The 25,802-nt window shown below is 39.9% G+C and overlaps 1 protein-coding gene across 2 annotated transcripts in view; it reads right to left on the minus strand.

Annotated features, from left to right (window-relative positions):
- The window catches only part of NEDD1 (NEDD1 gamma-tubulin ring complex targeting factor), a 52,632-nt gene extending 36,004 nt beyond the window's left edge, over window positions 1-16,628 (minus strand). The window contains exons 1-3 of one of the 2 annotated variants that reach the window (XM_057742807.1): window positions 16,569-16,628; window positions 7,371-7,514; window positions 4,351-4,445 (exon numbers count right to left, since the gene is read on the minus strand). In XM_057742807.1, the coding sequence (XP_057598790.1) occupies window positions 4,351-4,445; window positions 7,371-7,506 (231 nt within the window). In that variant the 5' untranslated portion in view covers window positions 7,507-7,514; window positions 16,569-16,628. Of the gene's footprint in view, window positions 1-4,350; window positions 4,446-7,370; window positions 7,515-16,301; window positions 16,414-16,568 lie in introns of those variants that run through there. The other variant, XM_057742808.1, reaches the window with a different exon arrangement.
- Window positions 16,629-25,802: the final 9,174 nt, after the last annotated feature.

Below are 25,802 nucleotides of genomic sequence, written 5' to 3' on the forward strand. Positions count from 1 at the left end.
AAAAAGGTGGTGACAGAGGAAGCTTAGGAAATGCCAGCAAGACTCAAGTTCCCATCAGGCTTACTTGCCCTTAATATTTCCCTTTAATAAAACCTGCTCTTACACTCCCACAGAATATTTCACATTAAAATCAACCCACAGCTCAGAAAATTCTAAAGATAGAGGGCACTTTAAAGAATGCCTAGTTTAAACCCCTCATTTTACAGAGGGAGAAAGTTTTATAAAGAGGACAAGATACTAGTCCAAAGTCTCACAGCAAATCTCCCCCAATGACCCAAGTCTCGAACATCATGTCATCAGAACCTAACTCTACACTCTTCCCGATCACTGTAAAGGTCCCATTCATCCAATTACTCAAGATAAAAGTCCAGAATTAACCTTGATTCCTCCTTCTCCCTCTGCCCAATCTATCAGTAAGTTCTCTAAACCCCAGCCCTAAAATATAACTCAAGTGGGCCCCTCTTTGTCTACTGTTACTGCTAGCACCCTAATTCAAACCTTGACAGAGCACAACAGCAGCCTCCCAACTGGCTGTCCTGCTTCCACTGCTGCTTCCCTACATTCCATGCTCCATAAACAGAGTGACTTTTAAGAAATGTAAATCAGGGACTTCCCTGGTGGCACAGTGGTTAAGAATCCACCTGCCAGTGCAGGGAACACAAGTTCAATCCTGGTCCAGGAAGATCCCACATGCTGTGGAGAAATTAAGCCCGTGAGCTACAACTACTGAGCCTGCGCTCTAGAACCCACGAGCCACAACTACTGAGCCCACGCACTGCAGCTACTGAAGCCCACATGCCTAGAGCCTGGCTCCACAACAAGAGAAGGCACCACAATGAGAACTCCGAGCACCATAAGAGTAGTCCCCGCTTGCCACAACTAGAAAAAGCCTGCACGCAGCAACAAAGACCCAGCGCGGCAGAAAGAAAGAAATAAACAAAAGAAAGAGAAGAAGAGAGGAAGAGAAGAAGAGAGAGAGAGAGAAGGAAAGGAAGGAAGGAAGGAAGGAAGGAAGGAAGGAAGGAAGGAAGGAAGGAAGGAAGGAAGGAAGGAAGGAAATGTAAATCAGATCATGTGTCTCTCATTTAAAAATCTTCAGTGGCTTCTAATCACACCCAGAATAAATTCCAAACTCATCATTAACCTAGCTTTCAAAACTCTATTCATCTGGCCTCTTCTTACCTGGTCACCATTCTCCTCCTCATCCATTAAATTCTCTAGCCCAGTGATCCCCAACTTTTTTGGCACCAGGGACCAGTTTCATGGAAGACAATTTTTCCATGGATGCGGGGCGGGGGGAGGGCACCATACTGTGAGGGCCCCGTGCCTAGCAGGCCAAGGACCAGTACTGGTCTGCAGCCCCGGGGTTTGGGGACCCCTGCTCTAGCCACACCGACAATCTTCCAATCCTCAACCATAACACCATATTTGCCTCAAGGCTTCTACACAGCTATTCTTGCCTGGAAAGTTAATTTCCCTGAACCTTGGCTTGAATGGCTTCTTCTGGTCAATAGATATCAACTTAAATGCCACAACTTCAGGAGAAGTTGCGGCACCTAATGTAACTTGCTATCTCAATATCTTACTTTAGCTCTCCGCATAACAACTTATCACTACTGCTGGTTTACTAGTTTATTGTCTCTCACCAGAATAGCAGTTTCCTTAGAGTAAAGACCATACCCATGTTCAATAAATATTTAGAGAACAAATGGCTAAAAATACAGAGGTAACCAAGTTTTCCTCATAATGAATATCTATGAGTGTCATCTATCTGGTGGTACCATCAGTAACTATGCTACAAAGAGCACAGTGTTGCATGTTTTTTTCTATTTAACTTTCAGATACACTACCTAGTTACAAGAATTATTCTCACCTGCAGCTGAATACCATGAGGGGAAAAAAAGAGAAATTAATTCCAAAGGAGACATTCTGTGACTTAGTTAAAAGTAAAAGGCAAACTATGTAGGTTTAGGCAAGTCATCTCACCTTTCCAAGCCTCCATTTCTACATCTGAGAAATGAGAGATGAGGACTAGATCTACTGTTCTTAAGAATCCATATATCTCAGAAACATCCTTTGCTCAAGGGAACACCAGAAGGGTGCAGATGGCCTCCTCTCCCTCCCCCAAGGTTTCTTTCAGCTCTAAAATTTTGACCGAGTCAAACTCATTAACACATATAAAAATATCAGGAGGACATTGCATCAATTTTTCAGTATGGTCACTATAATTCTCTTGCAGGCATCATTCTAGGAGCTGACTTTGGTCTAAACAGACTAATAAAATTTAGAATCTGGTTATCATTGTAGATTAGGACAGTTTACTAAGAGCTATCAAATTAGCTTTAAAGAAAATAGACAAGAATATCATACATCAAAGATCAATATATTAGGATTCTAATCATCAAAAACAACTCAAATTATCCTTAAGGGCTCAGAACAAAACCTATATTTATAGCTACTTACCCTAATGATAGAAGATCTTTTTTCATGTTAATGTATTATTAATGTAGCTAATGAACTTAAATAATTAATGGAAATTGTGTGGTTATTACAGGAATCCTGTACCCTAAGACACAAGCAATGGGTGAAATTTTAAAATCTGAAAATAACATCAGGTCAAATTTCTAGGTTAGGTAGTAGCCTACCGTATACATTATAATACTGTTAAGACCAATCAGTCCACTTTAAAGAAGTAAAATACAAAATCAAAGAAAATAAATATGAACTTAATAAAGTTCCACCTTAAAAATAATGTTAAAGTAAGCAGAATCTTATTTTCCCAAGTAGGAAAGGTCTAATATCTCAAATGCTACATGAGTAATAGAACTTGGATCCTATGAAGCAAAGATTATCAACACACTAATATGTTATAAGAGATTACTGATAAAGGCTAAAAAAAAAACCCAATGCTTGTAAGTAAACTAAAGCAGATTTAAATTATAACTATAATGACCTCACTTTCATCAACCTGCATTCTGATATGACTTCACGATGGGAAAGAGAACTAGAGCAACTAATGCAGAATATTCACAAAATCCTTAGAGTGGTGTCAAACTTGTGAATATTATCTGTCATCTTTATACATTAACAACAACAACAACAAAGTTCCCAAACTGGTTCTAAGGCAATGCATAAAAGTAGTGTGTGTGTACACAGACAGATAGATATACAAATAGTGGTAGAGGTGGAAATCGAAATTGTTTTGGTGTTGATATTTAATTCAACAAATGTATGCTGCTCACCTCTGACGTGATCTGAAGATCCAAAGATGACTAAGATGTTCTGCCTGCTCTTGAAGAGTACAGTTTGCTTTTTCTTGCCCAGCAACACTCTCTGCCTCAATTTCACTTACTGAGGTTGAAAGGCAAATGCCATTCCTACCCTTACCAGACATTCTCTCTGCCCCAGTCTCTAACATCTGTGGGCTGGAACTGATGGTAAGATCAATCCCACCAGATACCTTTAGGAAAGGACTGATAGAAATCCTAAGTCCTTTTTACATTAGATGAACTTATATTCCATTGTCCTGCTGTGTTCTACTCTAGTCATTGGAGCAAAATTACTAACTGGGCTGCCTTATCTACTCCAATGTGTAAAATTATGACAATTCATAATGGTTTAGAGTCTGCTATGAAAACTTTGAAATTTAAAAGAACAAGCTATCGACTATTTATTCCTTTTTTGTTTACATCTTATTCAAATGGAAATAGCTTTCAAGAAGTGTGTGATTAGAAATGAGGAAGCCAGCATCATCCTGAATCAGAGGGATTGACTTATAAAACAAAAGGGTAAGACTATATAGTGAGAGCTTCATTTAAATGCTCAGGGATCAAAGCTCATTTTGAGGAAGCCATCCTGTTACAAGAGAGCTTGGAGAGGCTCAGGCAGTACCAGGTGGACAGAGGCTAAAGCAGAAGACTACCATCAGATAAGGGTCTTTAGCTGATGGTCCTGAGCCCAATGTCAATCAGGGTAGGGCTATATCATTAAGACTCTTTTGTTCAAATCAACCCAATGACCTTGGTGGAACATCATCCTAAAAAACCACAGCGATACCAGGGAACCTCCCACAGAGGGGGGAAATGGAGAAAGTAACTGCCTAATTGAGGAAATCTAAGTCCTTGACTGCTCCCCTAGGACCCAGTATTATTTTACCTAAAGATGTTTCAGTAAGCACACTTATCTCACCTTTAAGTGTTACTGTATTATTTTAAGCTCAGGTTAAGAATAATGCTTTTAAACACCTTTATATTTAGTTGTAAGCACCATAATAAATAAGCAATTACCACACAAGCAGAACTAAGATTTTAAAAAGTTAAAAAGAAAAACAAAACAAAACACGACACTTACCCCTTCACCAAGCTCTAAAAGTGGAACAGGTTTACATTTGCAACTTGAAACAACTATTTTGTCACCACTGGAAGATGCTGTCACTAGAAAGTTATCTGAACACAGAGTTATGGAGCATCAAACAATCCATGAGCAGCTCTAGCACTCGACTATCAATATAAGAAATGTGATGATAAAAGCAAGCACACTGAACTCAAAAGACAAGCAACGCTTACAACTGATACATTAGCTTTCAGGGCTTAGGTTACTAATTACTAAGCCTGATTCTCCTTACTACTACTGCAGGGAAGAACTATCTTTTCTGACTTTGCTATGACTTGAAAGCTATTTAACCCGTGTGAAATACTACTCCATTTTCAAAGAGTAAGCCAGAAAGTCTAATTTTATCCTTCAAGAATGAGAGCATGATAAAAGCAACATCAGGCAAATATCAATCAGCCTTTTCATCTATAAATAGTGTTTAGGATGGTTATTTAGTAACACAGCGCTTGGTGCCAACTTAAGCTAGGAAGCAAATATCCACATCCGTCTCCTAATTTTCCACTAAAAAATAAAGCCTGATATTTTCTCAGGACTGGAATTTTTGTGAGAAGTGTTTCAATCTTAAATGTATTACAAATATTACAGTCTATGTAGCAAATATAAATAAGTGTGGTTACATAGCAACTATGTTATGAGTTTTATTTTAACTTTATTTCAGCTCAATTAAATTTAAATTATTTAAAATATAATTTTAAATTATTAAAATAAATTAATAATTATTTAAAATTTAATACTTTAAAATTATATTTACTGTATTTTACACAAATTATAAGTGGAATAATCAGTAAACACAAAACAATGTAAGTATTTTAAAACTAAAATGACTAAATACAATAATATAACCAAGAACAAGACTCTGATTCTGAGAGTCAAAACAAAGTAAACTATCAGAAGTTTAAATTTATGCTTTTAACAAGCAAAGTCCTAACTGCATTACTTTGATTTGCATAACATTCAGATGTTTTGTGAACAGACCATGGATTGTAATTTTATTATGATATATGATTCAAACGAAATCACTTCCAACTACCTAGATATTACAGCATTGAGAAAAATAAATCATTTCCCTTTCCTTGGATTCTTCCTATGTTTATTGTTGTTTTTTTTCCTTAGAATATATTAAAGAAAGACTGAAAGAAGATAATACAAGAGGGTACTCTAGTTACTCTGTTTATTTCTCATGTTTTAGAAGTCATGAGAAAGTAAGGAACATTACCTAGAGGACCAAAAAAACAAAACAAAACAAAATCCAAAAAACAAAAATAAGAAAACTTATCTCCCTCGCAACTCACCAATAACCCTGTCCTTGGAATCCATGCTAAGTGGTCCCCAAATCCCTAAGTCTAGGAATTCCTTGGTTTTCAATAACTAACCTCTATGAAAGGCATCAAAGCCTCAACAGGAGTAAAACTATACAAAGGTTTCCAGTGCACATGTACTTGTACAAGAAAATTATACAGAAATAAGACCAGTTCCTAAAAGTCACAGGACACCATCACATAGTCATATCAGTTTTTTCGATAGGCCATTAAGTGGTTTATCAGTAAATGCCAACTCCTAATAAAACTCCCTGGAAAAAAAATAATAAATCTTATTAAGAATTGCTAATTTTATGTGGTAAGTAACAAGGAAAATTAAGCTCTAAAGATAATAAAAACCTAATAATAGAAGCAACCTCACATATTTGTCACTCTCTTTAAAACATTTTCCGCCACTATACATCTGGAGAGTCCTTCAAAAAAAAATGCAGTCCCTTCACCATGGGTTTGATTAATAGAGCACCTAAGTAATTTATTTTGCTACTTTAATACAAAATCAAGGAATGAATGAAGAGGTAAATTTAATTCAATAAGAAAATCTGTCATTTTTGTTATATATTTGCAAGAATAATTAGATTGGGCATGAAAACTTCTAATGTTTTTGTTCATGAATCATTCATATTTTAAAGCTTTGATATTTTCACTTTCATCAAGAAGGAGAATATTACTACTTTGATACTGATAAGATCAGAGACATGTTAAAGCTTAATCTGTTGTTTAAGAAATAGTCTATGCAAATGAGTTCCATAAATGAATGACTACTTCTAGCATACCAAGTATACAGAACATTTTCATATAAAAGGTAATAAGAGTACTTTGTTTACAGTAGTGGTTCTCAGCTGAGGGTGTTTCTGGCCCCCAGGTGACATCTCACAATTCTGAAGATGTTTTCGGTTGTCAGCACTAGGGGTACTGGCACTTGGTTGGCAGAGGCCAGGAAGGCTTCTAAACATCCTAGAATGCACAGGGCAGCTGCTATAACAAACCATTATCTGGCCCTAAATGTCAATAGTGTGATATTGAGAAATTCCTATTTATGAGTTCATTTTATCCACATTTAGGAACTTACTAAGACAGGGATGGTGTCAATCAGAAACATAAAAACCTAGGAAAATTCAATCTAGATAATTTCTCTGCCTTTTGGGGAAATGAGATTATTTTCATCACAGAAAGGAAGAGAAATACAGAGACTACATCAGTAAGATGGGAGTGTCTGACAATTTTTATCTCCTCCCTCAACTTGTGTTTCTGCCTTCAAGTTCTGTCTTTTATTTCCTGACCAGATCCACAAATATCCAAACATAGATGCAAAACATCACTCCAAAACCTTTCAGAATTTTTCCCACCGTTACCTTATTCTATTTGATTCAATAACAAACTGTTGATAACAAAACTAATTCTATGGTCTGCATCTAGTAGCTAACATGTATTTTTAACAGCAGTGTTTTTCAGTGCTGTGGGGTACGAATAATTTTTTTAATGAAATCAACACAGAATATCAGTGTAAATTCATGATATACTATTTATTAAATTCCTATTTCACTTTATCTTTCACAGCTATGCCGAACATATTTCTCATTATGGATCACATGCAAAAGTTTCATTGATGCTGGTTGTTTAACTTAACAAAAAGTGGTTGTTTAAAAAAGAAAAGGATACTATTGCTGCTCCAACACACTGAGCTGATTCCATGTGGCGATGTGTGTGGGTTGAATTTATCGACCAATGTCACAGATGAAGCATCCCATATTTTAACATCATCTCCCGATGAAGCAAATCTGAGATTTTCCTGCATGACTGCACCTACAAATAGTTTAAAACAACATATTTTAAAACAATTAAGGATAGATTAAAAAAAAAAGTTAAAATGAGGCATCCTATTTAAAACAACTGGCTCGAGAGAAAAAGATGGCGGCGAAGTAGAGAGACGTGGAGTGCATCCCTCTCCACAGATGCATTGGGAACGCACGGAAGGACGCAGTCATTCCCACAGAGAACCAGCTGAACACCAGCAGACGGCCTTGGACACCAGAAAGGGCTGCGGGGAGCCCGACATAGCCGGTAGGGAGGCATCTACGAGGGCTCAAAGAGGGTGAAGCGGCGGAGCTGTGGCAGACGGGAGGGAGTGAGAAACATACGGAGGGTCCGCAGCGCAGCTCAGCGTTCCCGGACCGAGACATCGATCCGCGGCTGAACGGAGGGTCCAGGAGCAGGAGCGTGGGAACCGGAGAGCTGGTTCAGGGTGAGAAACATTGTTGCCGGTAGGGTGACCGACCGAGAGGACAGAAGGGAGGAGGTCCGCGGAGAGGAGTGCCGGTCCCTGAGAGCTGCCTGGCCATGATGGCGGCTGGAGGCTGCAGGCTCCCGGGCGGGGGGGAGGAGCCGCGCGCATAGCCTCTCCCTCTCTTTCGGCGCCTCTGCAACAGGCAGTGGAGAGACTCCCTGCGGGCCACCTAAGGCGCTCAGGGATAACAAGCACCCTCAGGCACTCGGGCGGGGCTAGATTAAAACCCCTTGCAATGCCAGCAGCAGGGAGGCTGCCGAGAGAAAAAAAAAAAAAACCAGCATCAAAAAGAAAAAACCCTGAGAGAGGCCCAACTCTAAGACTTTCTGTGTACACCTGAGCCACCAGTGCCCTCTGCAACAGGCACCTCCAAGCCTGACTGAAACAACAGTGAGCCACTGCTCACTCACTCCCAGGAGAAGGAGCCACTATTGTACCCTCTCCCGCCCCACACACCGAGGCTTACAGACGAACAATAAAGGAACCTCTGCTGGTCACAGAATAACGCAAAAAGAAAAAAAACCCAAGGCAAGGAGAAGGACACTTACAGCTGAGACGCTAAGGAAACAGAAATAGTAGTATCAATACCTATTGAACTGGTCCATTCTGGGATCAGTTCTGGATTTTTTGTCTTTTTTTCTTTCTCTCTCTCTCTTTTTTTTTTTTTTTTTTTTTTTTGATTTATTAAATACGATCTTAGCCCTAAGGGATCTACAAGTTTTACAACATAATTTTTTAAGGATATTTTTTATTCCTTTTTTTTTTTTTTTTTTGCCTTTTTATATACTTCTATATCTAGCTAAGTTTTTGGTAGTATGGACAAAATATCTTTCATACTGTCCTTTCATCCCTTTCTTTTATACACTTCTATTCCTTTCTTTTTCTTTGCATATTTCCAACCACATTACGCTCTTCTGTTCCCCTTTCTTCCAGCCATTTTAAGTGTATTTTATCTTAACATACTTATAAGCAACACTGTCGGTCTGCTCAGACTCCTTGCTCTATTCTCCAGATGATGCACTGCCTTGGTATTAATATTAGGCTTTTGTCTTTATCTTAGTTCTTAGTACAGTTGTCTAATTACATTCTGAGAATCTCCATTCTCTCTGGTGGTACTCCAGCTCATTTCTATATTTGATCCTAGCTTACAAAATCTCCCTGGATTGATGTTTGTATGTGTAGGGTATTATTTGTTGTTTGTTTGCTTTTGCTTTTGTCTCTGATTTGTTCTGTTTCAGTTGTCAATTTCTGTTGGGTTTCTCTTTGAATATCTGATAGCACACTGGGGTTCTGTCAGGTCTTTCTAGAGCTTTATGTCCTAACAGATTCAATAATTGTGTGTCTTATACATGTATGTGTTTCCTAGACTGAATATTCGTTTAATCCAATACTTGGACATTAGTCTGAGGCTTGGACAGTCTTCTATAAACACCTCTATCACCAGGACAAGCAACCCCAAAAGCTTGGACAACCATGAGGAAACAAAGAAACACCATGCAGGCAAAGGAGCAGGAAAAAAACCCACAAGACCAAATAAATGAAGAGGAAATAGGAAAAATGCCTGAAAAAGAATTCAGAGTAATGATAGTAAAAATGATACAAAATCTCGATAACAAAATAGAGAAAGTACAAGAAACAGTTCATAAGAACTCAGATAAACAAACAGCAAAGGATAACAAAATAACTGAAATTAAAAATACTCTAGATGCTATAACCAGCAGAATGACTGAGGCAGAAGAATGAATAAGTGAGTTGGAAGATAGAATGGGAGAAATAAACGCCACAGAGCAGGAAAAAGAAAAAAAAATAAAAAGAGTAGAAGACAGCCTCAGAGACCTCAGGGATAACCTTAAACGTACCAACATTCGAATTATAGGCATCCCAGAAGAAGAAGAAAACAAGAAAGGGTCTGAGAAAATATTTGAAGAGGTTCTAGTGGAAAACGTCCCCAACATGGGAAAGGAAATAATGAACCAAGTCCAAGAAGCACAGAGAGTCCCATACAGAATAAACCCAAGGAGAAATACACCAAGACACATATTAATCAAACTAACGACAATTCAACACAAAGAAAAAATATTAAAAGCAGCAAGAGAAAAGCAACAAACAACATATAAGGGAAAACCCATCAGGATAACAGCTGACCTTTCTACAGAAACTCTGCAGGCCAGAAGGGAATGGCAGGATATACGGAAAGTCCTGAAAGAGAGAAACCTACAGCCAAGAATACTCTACCCAGCAAGAATCTCATTCAGATTTGAGGGAGAAATCAAAAGCTTTCCAGACAAGCAAAAGTTAAGAGAATTCAGCACCACCAGACCAGCCTTACAACAAGTGCTAAAGGAACTTCTCTAAGTAGGAAACACAAGAAAAGGAAAACACCTACAAATACAAACCCAAAACAATTCAGAAAATGGTAATTGGAACACACATGTCAATAATCACTTTAAATGTAAATGGATTAAATGCTCCAACCAAAAGACACAGACTGGCTGAATGGATACAAAAACAAGACCCGTCTATATGCTGCCTACAAGAAACCCACTTCAGACCAAGGGATACATATAGACTGAAAGTGAAGGGATGGAAAAAGATATTCCATGCAAATGGAAGTCAAAAGAAAGCTGGAGTAGCAATACTCATATCAGACAAATTAGACTTGAAAGTAAAGACTATTAAAAGAGACAAGGAAGGACACTACATAATGATCAAGGGATCCATCCAAGAAGAACATATCACAATGGTAAATATCTATGCCCCCAATATAGGAGCACCTCAATACATAAGGCAAATGCTAACAGCTATAAAAGGGGACATCGACAGTAACACAATAATAGTGGGAGACTTGAACACCCCACTTACATCAAGAGACAGATCATCCAAACAGAAAATAAATAAAGACACACAAGCTTTAAATGACACATTAGAGCATCTCGACTTAATGGATATTTATAGGACATTCCATCCAAAAACGACAGACTACACTTTCTTCTCAAGTGCACACGGAACATTTTCCAGGATAGATCACATCTTGGGTCACAAATCAAACCTCAGCAAATTCAAGAAAATTGAAATCATATCAAGCATCTTCTCAGACCACAACGCCATGAGACTAGATATCAATTACAGGAAAAAAACTGCAAAAAATACAAACACATGGAGGCTAAACAATTCACTCTTAAACAACCAAGGAATCACTACAGAAATCAAAGAGGAAATCAAAAAATATCTAGAAACAAATGACAACGAAAACACAACAACCCAAAACCTATGGGATGCAGCAAAAGCAGTTCTAAGAGGGAAGTTTATAGCAATACAGTCCTACCTTAAGAAACAAGAAAATGATCGAATAAACAACCTAACCTTACACCTCAAACAACTAGAGAAAGAAGAACAAAGAACCCCCAAAGTGAGCAGAAGGAAAGAAATCATAAAGATCAGAGCAGAAATAAATGAAAAAGAAAGGAAAGAAACCATAAGAAAAATAAATGAAACTAAAAGCTGGTTCTTTGAGAAGAGTAACAAAATTGATAAACCATTAGCCAGACTCATCAAGAAAAAAAGGGAGAAGATGCAAATCAACAGAATTAGAAATGAAAAAGGAGAAGTCACAACGGACACCTCAGAAATACAAAACATCATGAGAGACTACTACAAGCAACTATATGCCAATCAATTGGATAACCTGGAAGAAATGGATACATTCTTAGAAAAATACAATCTTCCAAGACTGAACCAGGAAGAAATAGAAACCATGAACAGACCAATCACAAGTACAGAAATTGAGGCAGTGATTAAAAATCTCCCAACACACAAAAGCCCAGGACCAGATGGATTCACAGGCGAATTCTATCAAACATTTCGAGAAGAGTTAACACCTATCCTTCTCAAACTCTTCCAAAATATTGCAGAAGGCGGAACACTCCCAAACCCATTCTACGAGGCTACCATCACCGTGATACCAAAACCAGGCAAAGATGTCACAAAAAAAGAAAACTACAGACCAATATCACTGATGAATATAGATGCAAAAATCCTCAACAAAATACTAGCTAACAGACTGCAACAGCACATTAAAAAAATCATACACCATGATCAAGTGGGGTTTATCCCTGGGATGCAAGGATTCTTCAATATACGCAAATCAATCAACGTGATACATCATATCAACAAATTGAAGGATAAAAACCATATGATCATTTCAATAGATGCAGAAAAAGCTTTTGACAAAGTTCAACATCCATTTATGATAAAAGCTCTCCAGAAAATGGGCATAGAAGGAAATTACCTCAACATAATAAAAGCCATGTATGAAAAACCAAAAGCCAACATTGTTCTCAATGGAGAAAAACTGGAAGAATTCCCTCTAAGAACAGGAACAAGACAAGGGTGTCCACTCTCACCACTGTTATTCAACATAGTTTTGGAAGTGTTAGCCACAGCAATCAGAGAAGAAAAAGAAATAAAAGGAATCCAAATTGGAAAAGAAGAAGTAAAATTGTCACTCTTTGCAGATGACATGATATTATATATAGAAAACCCTAAAGACTCTACCAGAAAACTGCTAGCACTAATTGATGAGTTTAGTAAAGTAGCAGGATACAAAATGAATGCACAGAAATCTCTTGCATTCCTATACACTAACAACGGAAGAGCAGAAAGAGAAATTAAGGAAACTCTCCCATTCACCATTGCAACAAAGAGAATAAAATACCTAGGAATAGACCTGCCTAAGGAGGCAAAAGATCTGTATGCAGAAAACTTTAAGACATTGATGAAAGAAATCAAAGATGACACAAACAGATGGAGGGACATACCATGTTCCTGGATTGGAAGAATCAACATCGTGAAAATGACTGTACTACCCAAAGCAATTTACAGATTCAATGCAATCCCGATCAAATTCCCAATGGCATTTTTCACAGAACTAGAGCAAGAAATCTTACGATTTGTATGGAAACGCAAAAGACCCCGAATAGCCAAAGCAATCTGGAGAAGGAAAAATGGAGTTGGTGGAGTCAGGCTTCCTGACTTCAAACTATACTACAAGGCCATAGTGATCAAGACAGTATGGTACTGGCACAAAAATAGAAAGGAAGATCAATGGAATAGAATAGAGAACTCAGAAGTAAGCCCAAACACATATGGGCACCTTATCTTTGACAAAGGAGGCACGAGTATACAATGGAAAAAAGACAGCCTCTTCAAGAAGAGGTGCTGGGAAAATTGGACAGCAACATGTAAAAGAATGAAATTAGAACACTTCCTAACACCATACACAAAAATAAACTCCAAATGGATTAAAGACCTACATGTAAGGCCAGACACTATCAAACTCCTAGAGGAAAACATAGGCAGAACACTCTATGACATCCATCAAAGCAACATCCTTTTTGACCCACCTCCTAGAATCAGGGAAATCAAATCAAGAATAAACGAATGGGACCTCATGAAACTTAAAAGCTTTTGCACAGCAAAAGAAACCATAAACAAGACTAAAAGGCAACCCTCAGAATGGGAAAAAATAATTGCCTATGAAACAACGGACAAAGGATTAACCTCCAAAATATACAAGCAGCTCATGCAGCTTCATACCAAAAAAGCAAATAACCCAATCCACAAATGGGCAGAAGACCTAAATAGACATTTCTCCAAAGAAGACATACAGATGGCCAACAAACACATGAAAAGATGCTCAACATCACTCATCATCAGAGAAATGCAAGTCAAAGCCACAATGAGGTATCACCTCACACCAATCAGAATGGCCATCATCACAAAGTCTGGAAACAACAAATGTTGGAGAGGGTGTGGAGAAAAGGGAACTCTCCTGCACTGTTGGTGGGACTGTAAGTTGGTACAGCCACTATGGAAAACAATTTGGAGGTTCCTTAAAAAACTACAAATAGAACTACCATATGATCCAGTAATCCCACTCCTGGGCATATACCCAAAGAAAACCATAATCCCAAAAGAAACTTGTACCATAATGTTTATTGCAGCACTATTTACAATAGCCAGGACATGGAAGCAACCTAAATGCCCATCAACAGATGAATGGATACAGAAGATGTGGCATATATATACAATGGAATATTACTCAGCTATAAAAAGGGATGAGATGGAGCTATATGTAATGAGGTGGATAGAACTACAATCTGTCATACATAGTGAAGTAAGTCAGAAAGAGGACAAATATTGTATGCTAACTCACATATACGGAATCTAAAAATGGTACTGATGAACTCAGTGACAAGAACAAGGACGCAGATACAGAGAATGGACTTGAGAACTTGAGGTATGGGAGGGGGCGGGGGGTGAAGGGGAAACTGAGAAGAAGCGAGAGAGTAGCACAGACATATATATACTACCAACTGTAAAATAGTCAGTGGGAAGTTGTTGTATAACAAAGGGAGTCCAACTCGAGGATGGAAGATGCCTTAGAGGACTGGGGCAGGGAGGGTGGGGGGGACTCGAGGGGGGGGGCGTCAAGGAAGGGAGGGAATATGGGGATATGTGTATAAAAACAGTTGATTGAACCTGGTGTACCCCCAAAAAAAAAATAATTAAAAAAAAATTAAAAAAATAAAACAACTGGCTCTACTCATTCATTTTTGTCCCCTTTCCTCTCTTCCCCGGGGCTACCAAACTCACTGGCCTTCTTGCTCACCTCCGAGCCTTTCTGTCTGCTGCCCCCATTTGCCTCCAATCGTCTTTCCCGATTTCCCATGATCAGCTCCTTCACATCGTTCCAGTCTCAGCCCATGTTTTCCCCTCAGAAAGGCTTCCCCTGATCACCATAGCTAAAGCAGCTCCATACCAGTTGTGCTATATCCCTCTACACTGTTTCATTTTTTCACGGCCCTTCCTGCTATCTGCAATTCTTAGTCTCATGTCTGCCTCCCCTTGACTTGAACAAAACAAAGATTCTGAAGACGGGGATTTTGTTTTGCTTACTACCAGTCTTGAACCATTCCTGGTACACAGCTGCTACTCAATAAATAACTGCTGGATAGGTAACTTCCTTATCTTTCCAAAAAAATAAACTGTAACACTCCTGTAGGTCAGAATTCCGCCACTGTAGGTTTTCCAAATAACTCTAAAATTAGCAAAAACAGTCTAAGAAGATGTCACCACGTCCCTATATCAACACATGGTCTGCAGTGCCGTCGCCTGTATTATCTATTCACAGTATATAGTTCAAATGCATAATTCCGACAAAGTAATTTCACAAACCAAGGCAGCCTAGAAGACGAAGGCAAGTAGTAATGCATGACGGGTGAGGGGAAAAAAATGCTCAAAAATACATGGAAGAAACGGGAAGGGAAAGGATGGGAGTCTAGAAATACACCCTTCACACCTTCCTGGTGCGGACCGTGCAAGGGTGCAGCAGAGCCTACGTGATCTCAGACAGGTTCCAAGTCATCAACAAAACCCACATGTATGAGGAGTAGACTGTATTTCAGAGGACAAGTTAAAGGCATAATAAATTATAGCGCCCTTTCATTCTCCAGAGACAAAAATTTTAATGTGTTTATAAAGAGGCTAAAACTTTGGTTCACCAGAAAAGTCACCTATGTGATTCACTATGTTTCATTTATCAGATAAGTACAGTTCTACTAAGAGCCGTTAGTCACCTGTTGAAATGTAGATACAGTGTTTGGACTTGGTGCCTTAACAGGTGATAACATGTGCCCTCTCAGATCTCTACTCCACAACAATGAAGTGCTGGAAAAGCATGTGTAAACCCACTAACCACCCCTGAAAGATGTCCTTCCTATAATCTTAGAGCATTCCTGTTGAGTGGTGCGAGGTAGCGGAAAGATCACTTTTAGTCTTGGCTCAGATGATCTGCCCCAGAGGACAGTCACTCTGGCCCAGTCATTGAACGTCTGTCTCCTCCTCTCCAAGTGGAGCTGGAAAGGGTCCTCCAGGCTCAGTCTCCTGAGCACGGAGCACATTTGAGGGCGCGGCACTGTATCAGCCTCAGGAAGAGGCTCCCATCAAAAGTGAGCTGTCAGGATACAGGGCGGTAACACCGCCAGTCCCGGATTCGCGGAGCGCGGCTACACGAAACAACTGCACTACGTCACCCAGCTTCAACAAAAGTTCTCCAACTTTCATTCACCCACCCCAAATGCATTTTACTGGCAGGAAGTTTGCTCAACTGGGACGACCTCGTAAAATGCATTCGAGCGCCTGCTAAACGAGTCGGATTGGAGAGGTTTATAAAAAGGGAACGGGAGTGTGGGCAAGCAGCAAACTTTGCGGAGGCAGCGCAGCCCCCAGAGCCGCCCCCAACCTACCCCAGTGGACCCGGGCCCCCTCTCAGGCCCGACCCGAGGCCGTCGCAGGCGGAGGTGCGCGACCCCGGCCCGCGGCTCCCGGGCACGTCCGCGCCAAATTCGCCGCCGCGCCCCTGACCCGCAACCGTCCGGAGCGCCAGGCCGGCCGGGCGCGGGGACCCTGGGGGCCTCCGACCCGCCGCCTTAGGCGACCGGAGGGCGGGTGCCAGGAAAGGGCAAGTACTCGGCGGGCACCGGCCCCGTGCCCCGGGCCCTCCGGAACCTCACCTCTCAGCCGCGGTACACCGGGGGCCACGGCGCGGCCCGCTCCGGCGCTGGGCTTCCGGCTCCCGCCTGCACTGTTAAACTTCGGCGGCCGGAAGTCCCGCCCCCGAGTGGCGTCAGCGGGAGAGGCGCTGCCCGGAGCGGTGGCTGGGGCTGGTCCCGGGGGGGGTGCTGAGCCTGGGTTGGAGGGGTCCGGAGCCTAGCGCCCGGACGCTCTCTGGGGCCTGGGCGTCTCCCCTCCACGCCCAGGGCCACAGGCTGCTGCCCTTTTGTCTTCCATTTGTTCGCTGACTGCCTACTGTGTGACAGGCACTCTGCTAGACTCTGGGTGCACAGTGCTGAGTTTAGCCTGGGAATACAGGGGTACGGTCAACACTGGTGGTCCCTGTCCCCGTGGAGCTACAGTCCAGTATGAGTGGCAGACGTTAGTAAATAATTACATAAATGAAAAGCAAAAACCCTTGAGAGTTGCTTCAGAGGAAAGGTACAAAATATATGAAAGGGAAATGAAGATGGATGTGGGTTTGGGAAAGTCTTCCAGTGAAGAGGAAGCTAGGAGAGCGGATAATACCTGATGCAATTTACAAACCAGGAGACATGCTAACAAAAGCTGACTTCCCTGGTGGCACAGTGGTTAAGAATCTGCCTGCCGATGCTGGGGACACAGGTTCGGATCCCTGGTGAGGGAAGATCCCACATGCCAACGAGCAGCTAAGCCCGTGAGCCACAACTACTGAGCCTGTGTGCCACAACTACTGAATTGCATGCACATAGAGCCTGTGTTCCACAACAAGAGAAGCCATCGCAGTGAGAAGCTGCTGCAACCCCAACGAAGAGTAGCCCCTGCTTGTGGCAACTAGAGAAAGCCTGCGGATGCAACAAAGACCCAATGCTGCCTAAGATAATTAATTAATTGAGAGAAAAAAAGCTAAGAAATAACATAAAGCATAAGTGTCCGAGTTATCCGATTTCAAAACCTATGATCTTTTTTCCGAATCATGCCGCAGGGACAGGAACATCAAACACCATCTGGTTGGGAATTCTTCTGAAGGAGATGCGTCTCAGAGTGGAAAAAGGAGTAGGTGAATTGAGCTTTCATATGCCCCCTTCTACCAGGGCCATTTTTTTTAAAGCTCTGCTGACAATTTTTGCTGAGAATCCTTATAAAAAATATAGGGCATTTCTTCTGCAAACTGTTATTATTCTTTTAGTACGAGTACATACTTACAGTGTGTTTCTGAACTAGGTACATAAGCCCTGGTTATTTGCAACAATATTGCAAATAACTGGAAAACTCTAATAAGTGCAGAGAAGAAACTTTTTCAGAGCAGAAATGGAAGCCCTAGACAAGCTGTAGAGACTGGCAGGGAGCCTCAAAACAAGAAAGATTGCAAGCAGCAACTGCCTTAATGGTAGTTTACAGGTCTTCAGGTTATTAAATCAATTTTGGCAGGGATAGGGGCCAAAAAGTTGGGAAATAAGAAAGCAGAGTAAGAGTAGGGGCAGGAAGAATAAAGGCCAATAGGAGAAAGAAAAGACAATTAACTAAACCTCTGAAAATTTGAAGTCAGCAGGAAAGTGGAGACTAGCATATATGAAACAATGTATGATATGGTAATATATATTATACACTGACAATAATAATATTTATGGAACACATACTTTGCTAAGCACTATATATTTGTATGTGTGTGTAGATATACATATAAAGTATATGTGTACTATATATAATTTTATCTTTCTAAAAACACATATATACTATTATATATCCCCACTTTACATACAAAGAAAGAAAGGTTAAGCAACTTGCCTAAGGTCACATGGTTATGTAATGGTATGGACAGGAGTTAAACCTAGAACCATAAGATTACGAAGAGTGTGCTTTAACCATTATGTTATATTGTCAAGAGCATAAAGGGCCAAATGTTAACTTCTGCTGCTTTCTCTCTGCTGGTCCCACAGCCTCATCAAATCTCACATGGTTGTGGAATGGTCCTGCCATCCTTGCTCCTACCTCTGTGTCTATGTGCCTAGTGTTTCCTAGTTCTGTATATTACAGTGTATAAGTAATAGAAGCCAAGTGTTGGAAACCTCATTGATATATGAATTACATGAACATATGCAGCTTTCCAAAAGTAGACATCAAGACAAGGAATATTCCTAGGGACAAAGAGGGATATTTCATAACAATAAAAAGGTCAGCAAAACCAGAAGCCATGTTAATTATAAATAATATGTGACCAATAACATAAGTTCAAACTATATGCAGAATAAATGTCAGGGACCTCCCTGGTGGTCCAGTGGTTAAGACTCCACTCTCCCAATGCAGGGGCCCTGGGTTCCATCCCTGGTCAGGGAACTAGATCCCACATGCCTCAGCTAAGAGCCCACATGTCACAACTAAAAGATCCCACAAGCCACAATTAAAGATCCTGCATGCCACAGCAAAGACCTGGCACAGCCAAATACATAAATTAATTTTAAAAAAAGAATAAATGTCAGAACTAAAGGGAGGGGGGGGAAAGAATGTGCATAATCCTAATCATTGTTGGAGATTTTAACAGAGTTATCTCAGTAATTGAGAGAACATCCAGATAAGGGGGGAAAAAAAGAAATCTTTAAAGCTGTGGAAGATCTGAACACAAGCAACTACAGTATTTTAACTGACATTTATAGAACACTGTACCCAACCTCTGCAGAACAAATATTCTTTTCAAATACACATGGAACATTTACAAAGGTAGACTCTATGCTGCCATGAAAGAGGTCTCAATAAATTTTAAAAGAATACATTTTACAGATCACAACAGAATTAATAGAAACAGAAAACAATAAAGCATGTAGAGACTTCCAGCGGTGGGTAAGTGGCTAAGGCTCCACGCTCCAATGCAGGGGGCCCAGGTTTGATCCCTGGTCAGGGAACTAGATCCTGCACACCACAACGAAGATCCCCCATGCCACAGCTAAGACGCAGCAGAGCCAAATAAATAAATAAATATATTTTTTAAAGCATCTAGAGAAGCCCCGAACATCTGAAAATTAAACAACTTTGCTTCTATACAATTCATACGTCAAAGAAGAAATCAAATCACAAACAAATTACAAAAATTCAAACTGGTGATAAGAAAAATACAACATATACAAATTTATGGAATTCAGCTAAAGCAGTGCTTATAGAAAAATATATACATTTAAATACCTATATTATGAAAAAAAGAAAGATCCCAAATCAATAATCTATGCTCTCTCTTAAGGAATCTAGAAATAGAAGAGCACATTTTTTTTAAAGTAAGATTAGAGAACAATGAAAATGAAAACAGATGGACAGCAGGGAAAAATCAATGAAACCAGAATCTGATTCTTTGAAATTATTAACATAATTTATAAAGCCCTAGATAGACTTATCAAGAAGAAAAACACAAATTACCATTATGAGGATTGAAGGAGAGGCTGTCAATACAGAACTAAAAGACATTTAGGGGCTTCCTAGGTGGCGCAGTGGTTGGGAATCTGCCTGCCAATGCAGAGGACATGAGTTCGATCCCTGCTCCAGGAAGATCCCACATGCCTCGGAGCAACTAAGCCCGTGTGCCAAAAAAAAAAAAAGACATTTAAAAAGATAATAAGGGAATAGTATGAACAACTTTATGCCAATAAATTTTGTAACAAATAAAATGTAAAATCTCTTGAAAGACACAAATGTTAATACTGACACAAGAAGAAATAGACAATGAGTAGTCCTATATGTATTACAGACATTGAATTCGTAATTAAGAAAACTCTCCCACAAAGGAAACTCCAGAATCAGATGGCTTCGCTGTTGAATTCTATCAAACATGTAAGGAAGAAATAATATCAACCCAAAACAAATTTTTTTAAAAAGCAGAAGAGAGACTCCCTCTTGCAAAAGCACCGGAATTACAACTAAATGCTGAACCATCATCAACAGAAAGACACTGGAACTCACCAAAAAAGACACCCCACATCCAGAGACAAAGGAGAAGCCACAATGAGACGGTAGGAGGGGCGCAATCACGTTAAACTCAAATCCCATAAATGCTGGGTGGGTGACTCACAAGCTGGAGAAGAGTTATACTGCAGAAGTCCACCCACTAAAGTGAGGGTTCTGAGCCCCACGTCAGGCTTCCCAACCTGGGAGTCCAGCAACGGGAGGAGGAATCCCCAGAGAATCAGACTTTGAAAGCCAGCGGGATTTGATTGCAGGACCTCCACAGGACTGGGGGAAACAGAGACTCCACTCTTGGAGGGCACACAAAACAATGTGCTCACCAGGACCCAGGGGGAAGGAGCAGCGACCCCATAGGACACTGAACCAGACCTACCTGCTGGTGTTGGAGGGTTGCCTGCAGGGGTGGGGGGCAGCTCTGGCTCACCGAGGAGACAGGGGCACTGGCAGCAGGGGTTCTGGGAAGTGCTCATTGGCATGAACCCTCCCAGAGTCCACCATTAGCCCCACCAAAGAGCCTGTAAGCTCCAAGGCTAAGTAGCCTCAGGCCAAACAACCAACAAGGTGTGAACACAGCCCCACCCATTAGCAGAAAAGCAGATTAAAGTTTTACTGAGCTCTGCCCACCCAGCCCTACCCACCATCAGTCCCTCCCATCAGGAAGCATGCACGACCCTCCTAGATAGCTTCCTCCACAAGAGGGCAGACAGCAGTATCAAGGAGTATCAGCAGTATTTCATCTTGTGGAACTGAAAACCACAGCCACAGAAAGATAGAGAAAATGAAAAAGCAGAGGACTTTGTAGCAGATGAAGGGACAGGATAAAAACCCAGAAAAACAACTAAATGAAGAGGAGATAGGCACCCTTCCAGAAAAAGAATTCAGAATAATGATGGTGAAGATGATCCAGGACCTTGAAAAAAGACTGGATGCAAAGATCAAAAAGTTTACCAAAGACCTAGGAGAATTAAAGAGCAAACAAATAGAGATATGCAACACAATAACAGAAATGAAAAATACATTAGAAGGAACCAACAGCAGATTAACTGAGGCAGAAGGGTGAATAAGTGACCTGGAAGACAGAATGGTGAAAATCACTGATGCAGAAAAGAATAAGGAAAAAAGAATGAGACGAACTGAAGACAGCCTAAGAGACCTCTGGGACAATGTTAAACATGCCAACATTCTCATTATAGGGGTCCCAGAAGGAGAAGAGAGAGAGAAAGGACCCGAGAAAATATTGGAAGAGATTCTAGTTGAAAACTTCCCTAACATGGGAAAGGAAATAGCTCCCCAAGTCCAGGAAGTGCAGAGAGTTCCAGGCAGGATAAACCCAAGGAGAAACATGCCAAGACATAGTAGTCAAAGTGACAAAAATTAAAGACAGAGAAATGTTATTAAAAGCAAGAAGGGAAAAACGACAAATAACATACAAGGGAACTCCCATCAGGTTAACAGCTGATTTCTCAGCAGAAACTCTGCAAGCCAGAAGGGTGTGGCACGATATATTTCATGTGATGAAAGGGAAGAACCTACAACCAAGAATACTCTACCCAGCAAGGATCTCATTCAGATTCGATGGAGAAATCAAAAGCTTTACAGACAAGCAACAGCTAAGAGAATTCAGCACCACCAAACCAGCCCTACAACAAATGCTAAAGGAACTTCTCTAAGCGGGAAACATAAGAGAAGAAAAGGACCTACAGAAACAAAAACAAAACAATTAAGAAAATGGTAATAGGAACATACATATCGACAATTACCTTGAATGTAAATGGACTAAATGCACCAACTAGAAGACACAGACTGGCTGAATGGATACAAAAACAAGACCCATATATATGCTGTCTACAAGAGACCCACTTCAGACCTAGGGACACATACAGACTGAAAGTGAGGGGATGGAAAAAGATATTCCATGCAAATGAAAATCAAAAGAAAGCTGGAGTAGCAATAGTCACATCAGATAAAATAGACTTTAAAATAAAAAATGTTACAAGAGACAAGAAAGGACATTACATAAAGATCAAGGGATCCACCCAAGAAGAGGAGATAACAATTATAAATATATGTGCACCCAATATAGGAGCACCTCAATACACAAGGCAAATGCTAACAACTATGAAAGAGGAAATGCAAGGCAGAAATAGAGACACAGGTGTAGAGAACAAACACATGGACACCAAGTGGGGAAAGCGGGGAGGGTTGGGGGGGATGAATTGGGAGACTGGGATACCAAATTTACACTCTAAAGATATGCTGTTGTCTGTTAACTGTATCTCAATAAAAGTTCTTAAAAAAAAAAAAGAAGAGAAAGGAATATCTCTTAAATTCATTTTTTAAGGACAGTATTACTCTGATATTAAAACCAGATAAAGACATTACATAAAATAACTATAGACTCATATCCCTCGTATATAGAGATAAAAATTATATATACACATATAAATGTGAGTTAAACCCAGTAACATATAAAAAAGGATTGTCACACACCATGACCAAGTAAGGTTTATTTCAGAAATGCAAGGTTGGTTTAGCACTCAAAAACCAGTTAACACAATTCACCATATTAACAAAATAAAGGAGAATTGCATTATAATTACGCCAATAAAGAAAAAGCATTTTTAAAAATTCAGCAGCCATTCATGACTATCAACTCTCTAGCAAAAAAAGAGAGGACACATCCTCAAGTGGTTCAAGAACATCTATGGAAGCTCCACAGTTAGCACCGTACTTAATGGCAAAACACTGAATGATTTTCTCCTAAGATTGAGAACAAGGATGCCCAGCCTTACTGCTGTTCAACATTCTACTAGAAGCCCTAGCCAGTGCCAAAACACACAAAAAAGAAACAAACAACAAAGAAAACAAAAGAAAAACACAGAATAGAAAGGAAGAAGTAAAACTCTATTTGCACAGACAATATGATTGTGTACTGGAAAATCATAAGGCATACAGGAAAATGCCCTCAGAACTCAATAAGTAAATTTAGCAAGGCTGATGCAAAGTCAATATGCAAAAATAGAGTAGTATTTCTATATACTAGAAATAAACAATTGGAAAATGAAATAAAAATTACAATTTCATTTCCAGTAGCATTCAAAAGCATGAAATAGTTAAATAAAATATGTGCAGTAACTATACATTGAAAACTGTAAAACATTGTTGAGAGAAGTTAAAGACCTAGACAGAGAGCTATATCATATTAATGAGATGGAAAACAATATTGCTAGAATGTCAATTTTCCCAGATTAATCTATATGTTCAACTTAATCTCCATGAGATTCCAGCAGGTTTATTTTTGGTGTGTGAAAATTGACAGGCTAATTCAAAAATTTATTTTGGAATGCAAATGACCTAGCCAAAACACTTTTTTTAAAAGGCAGAGTCAGAGGGCCTACCCTGATATCAATCCACGTTTAATGCCACCTAACCCACAGTAACAGTAGCAGTGGAGCACCTGCCTTGGTGGAAGGAGGAATGGACCAAAAGGAGTCAAGGAAACAATTGGTGGTGATGGAAATGTTCTTTATTTTGTTTGCTGTGGTGGTTTCAAGATAGTTTCAATACCTCTGTCAAAATTCATAGAAGGGTATCTTTTTTATTTTTATTTTTTATAAATTTACTCATTTATTGGCTGCATTGGGTCTTCTTTGCTGCACACAGGCTTTCTCTAGTTGCAGCAAGCAGGGGCTACTCTTCCTTGCGGCGCGCAAGTTTTTTCAGTGCAATGGCTTCTCTTGTTGCAGAGCACGGGCTCTAGGCACAGAGGCTTCAGTAGTTCTGACTTGAGGGCTCAATAGTTGCGGCTCGTGGGCTCTAGAGCATAGGCTTAGTAGTTGTGGTGCATGGGCTTAGTTGCTCCATGGCATGTGGGATCTTCCCAGACCAGCATTCGAACCCATGTTGCCTGCATTGGCAGGCGGATTCTTAACTGCTGCGCCACCAGGGAAGTTCAGAAGGGTATATTTTAAATGATGCAGTTATTGTTTATATATTAAACATCAGTAGATTTTATTTAAAAATATATCAGGACTAAGCACTCCTGATTATTAAAAACTAAAGTGAGCTCTTCAATTTATAAATGAAAAACAAAACTAATTCTTTTTAGAAAACACACCACAGACTTCCCTGGAGGTCCAGTGGTTAAGACGCCACACTTCCAAAGCAAGGGCCCTGGGTTCGATCCCCGGTTGGGGAACTAAGATCCTACTTGCCATGTGACATGGCCAAAAGCTAAAAAAAATAAAAATAAAAATTAAGTAAAAAACACACCATAATAGTACATAATTGTCAAATTAAAGAACATTGACTTGAGAGAGATTTTAAATATTCCCCAAAATGAAGGAAAAAAGAAAAAAGATGTTACTAAACAAGTTTCAAGAACCAGAATACCCTTATCCCTGGGGCTGTTTGTTTAAAAAGAATAATAAAAGGACTTTAAAAATTTTTTATGATTTTTTAAATTTAAAAATATTTAAAAACCAGAATAGATTCCACTTTCTAAATAGTAACACTAGAATTTAGAAAACAATTAACAATACCTTTATATTTCTGAGCAAAATGATTATTGTGTCTAATATTATCTAGCCATATTATCATTCAGGTGTCAGGAAGGAATAAAAACATTTTCAGACATGTGAAGTCCCAACAGATTTACTTCCCATGCACCTTGTCAGGAAGTTACTTGAGGAGGTGTTCCACCAAAACAAAGGAATGAACTGAAAGAGGAAGACAGGGCATCCAGTCTGAGAAAGGTAAATGGAATTCCTAGGATGTTGGAGAAGGAAAATCCTAGGATTACCGTTGGGCACTGGGCCAAAAGAGCAACCAGTCCAGACAGCAGGTCAAGAGGCTCCAAGAGTGCTATTGTCAAAAATAGAGACACGTGCACACACACCCACACACACCCATACACACCCATATCTGACATGCTTAATTTTATTAAGAAGAGATTTACAGAGCTGGAGGGGAGGAGGGGAGGGACTTGACTCGTAATCATGTACATAGAAAACTAGAAAATCAGTCAACTGACCAACCAGTAACAGAAAGCTAACACTAGGGAAACGAAACGTTGTGCAGGAAAAGACAAATGGAAATAGAAACCACAATATACCGCATGACTCTGCTGTGACTATTTACATAGTCATGAAAAAAGTGAACGTGGAATAATAATTTAACCAAAGTTATGATATGGCTATATTGAATATCAGCTCAGTATAGGTGGGAAGTGTGCATCTGTGTGTAGTTTGGGTGGAGGAGGGCGCTGT

The sequence above is a fragment of the Hippopotamus amphibius genome, chromosome 7 (assembly GCF_030028045.1).
Source record: "Hippopotamus amphibius kiboko isolate mHipAmp2 chromosome 7, mHipAmp2.hap2, whole genome shotgun sequence".
In the NCBI taxonomy this organism is placed as follows: Eukaryota; Metazoa; Chordata; class Mammalia; order Artiodactyla; family Hippopotamidae; genus Hippopotamus; species Hippopotamus amphibius.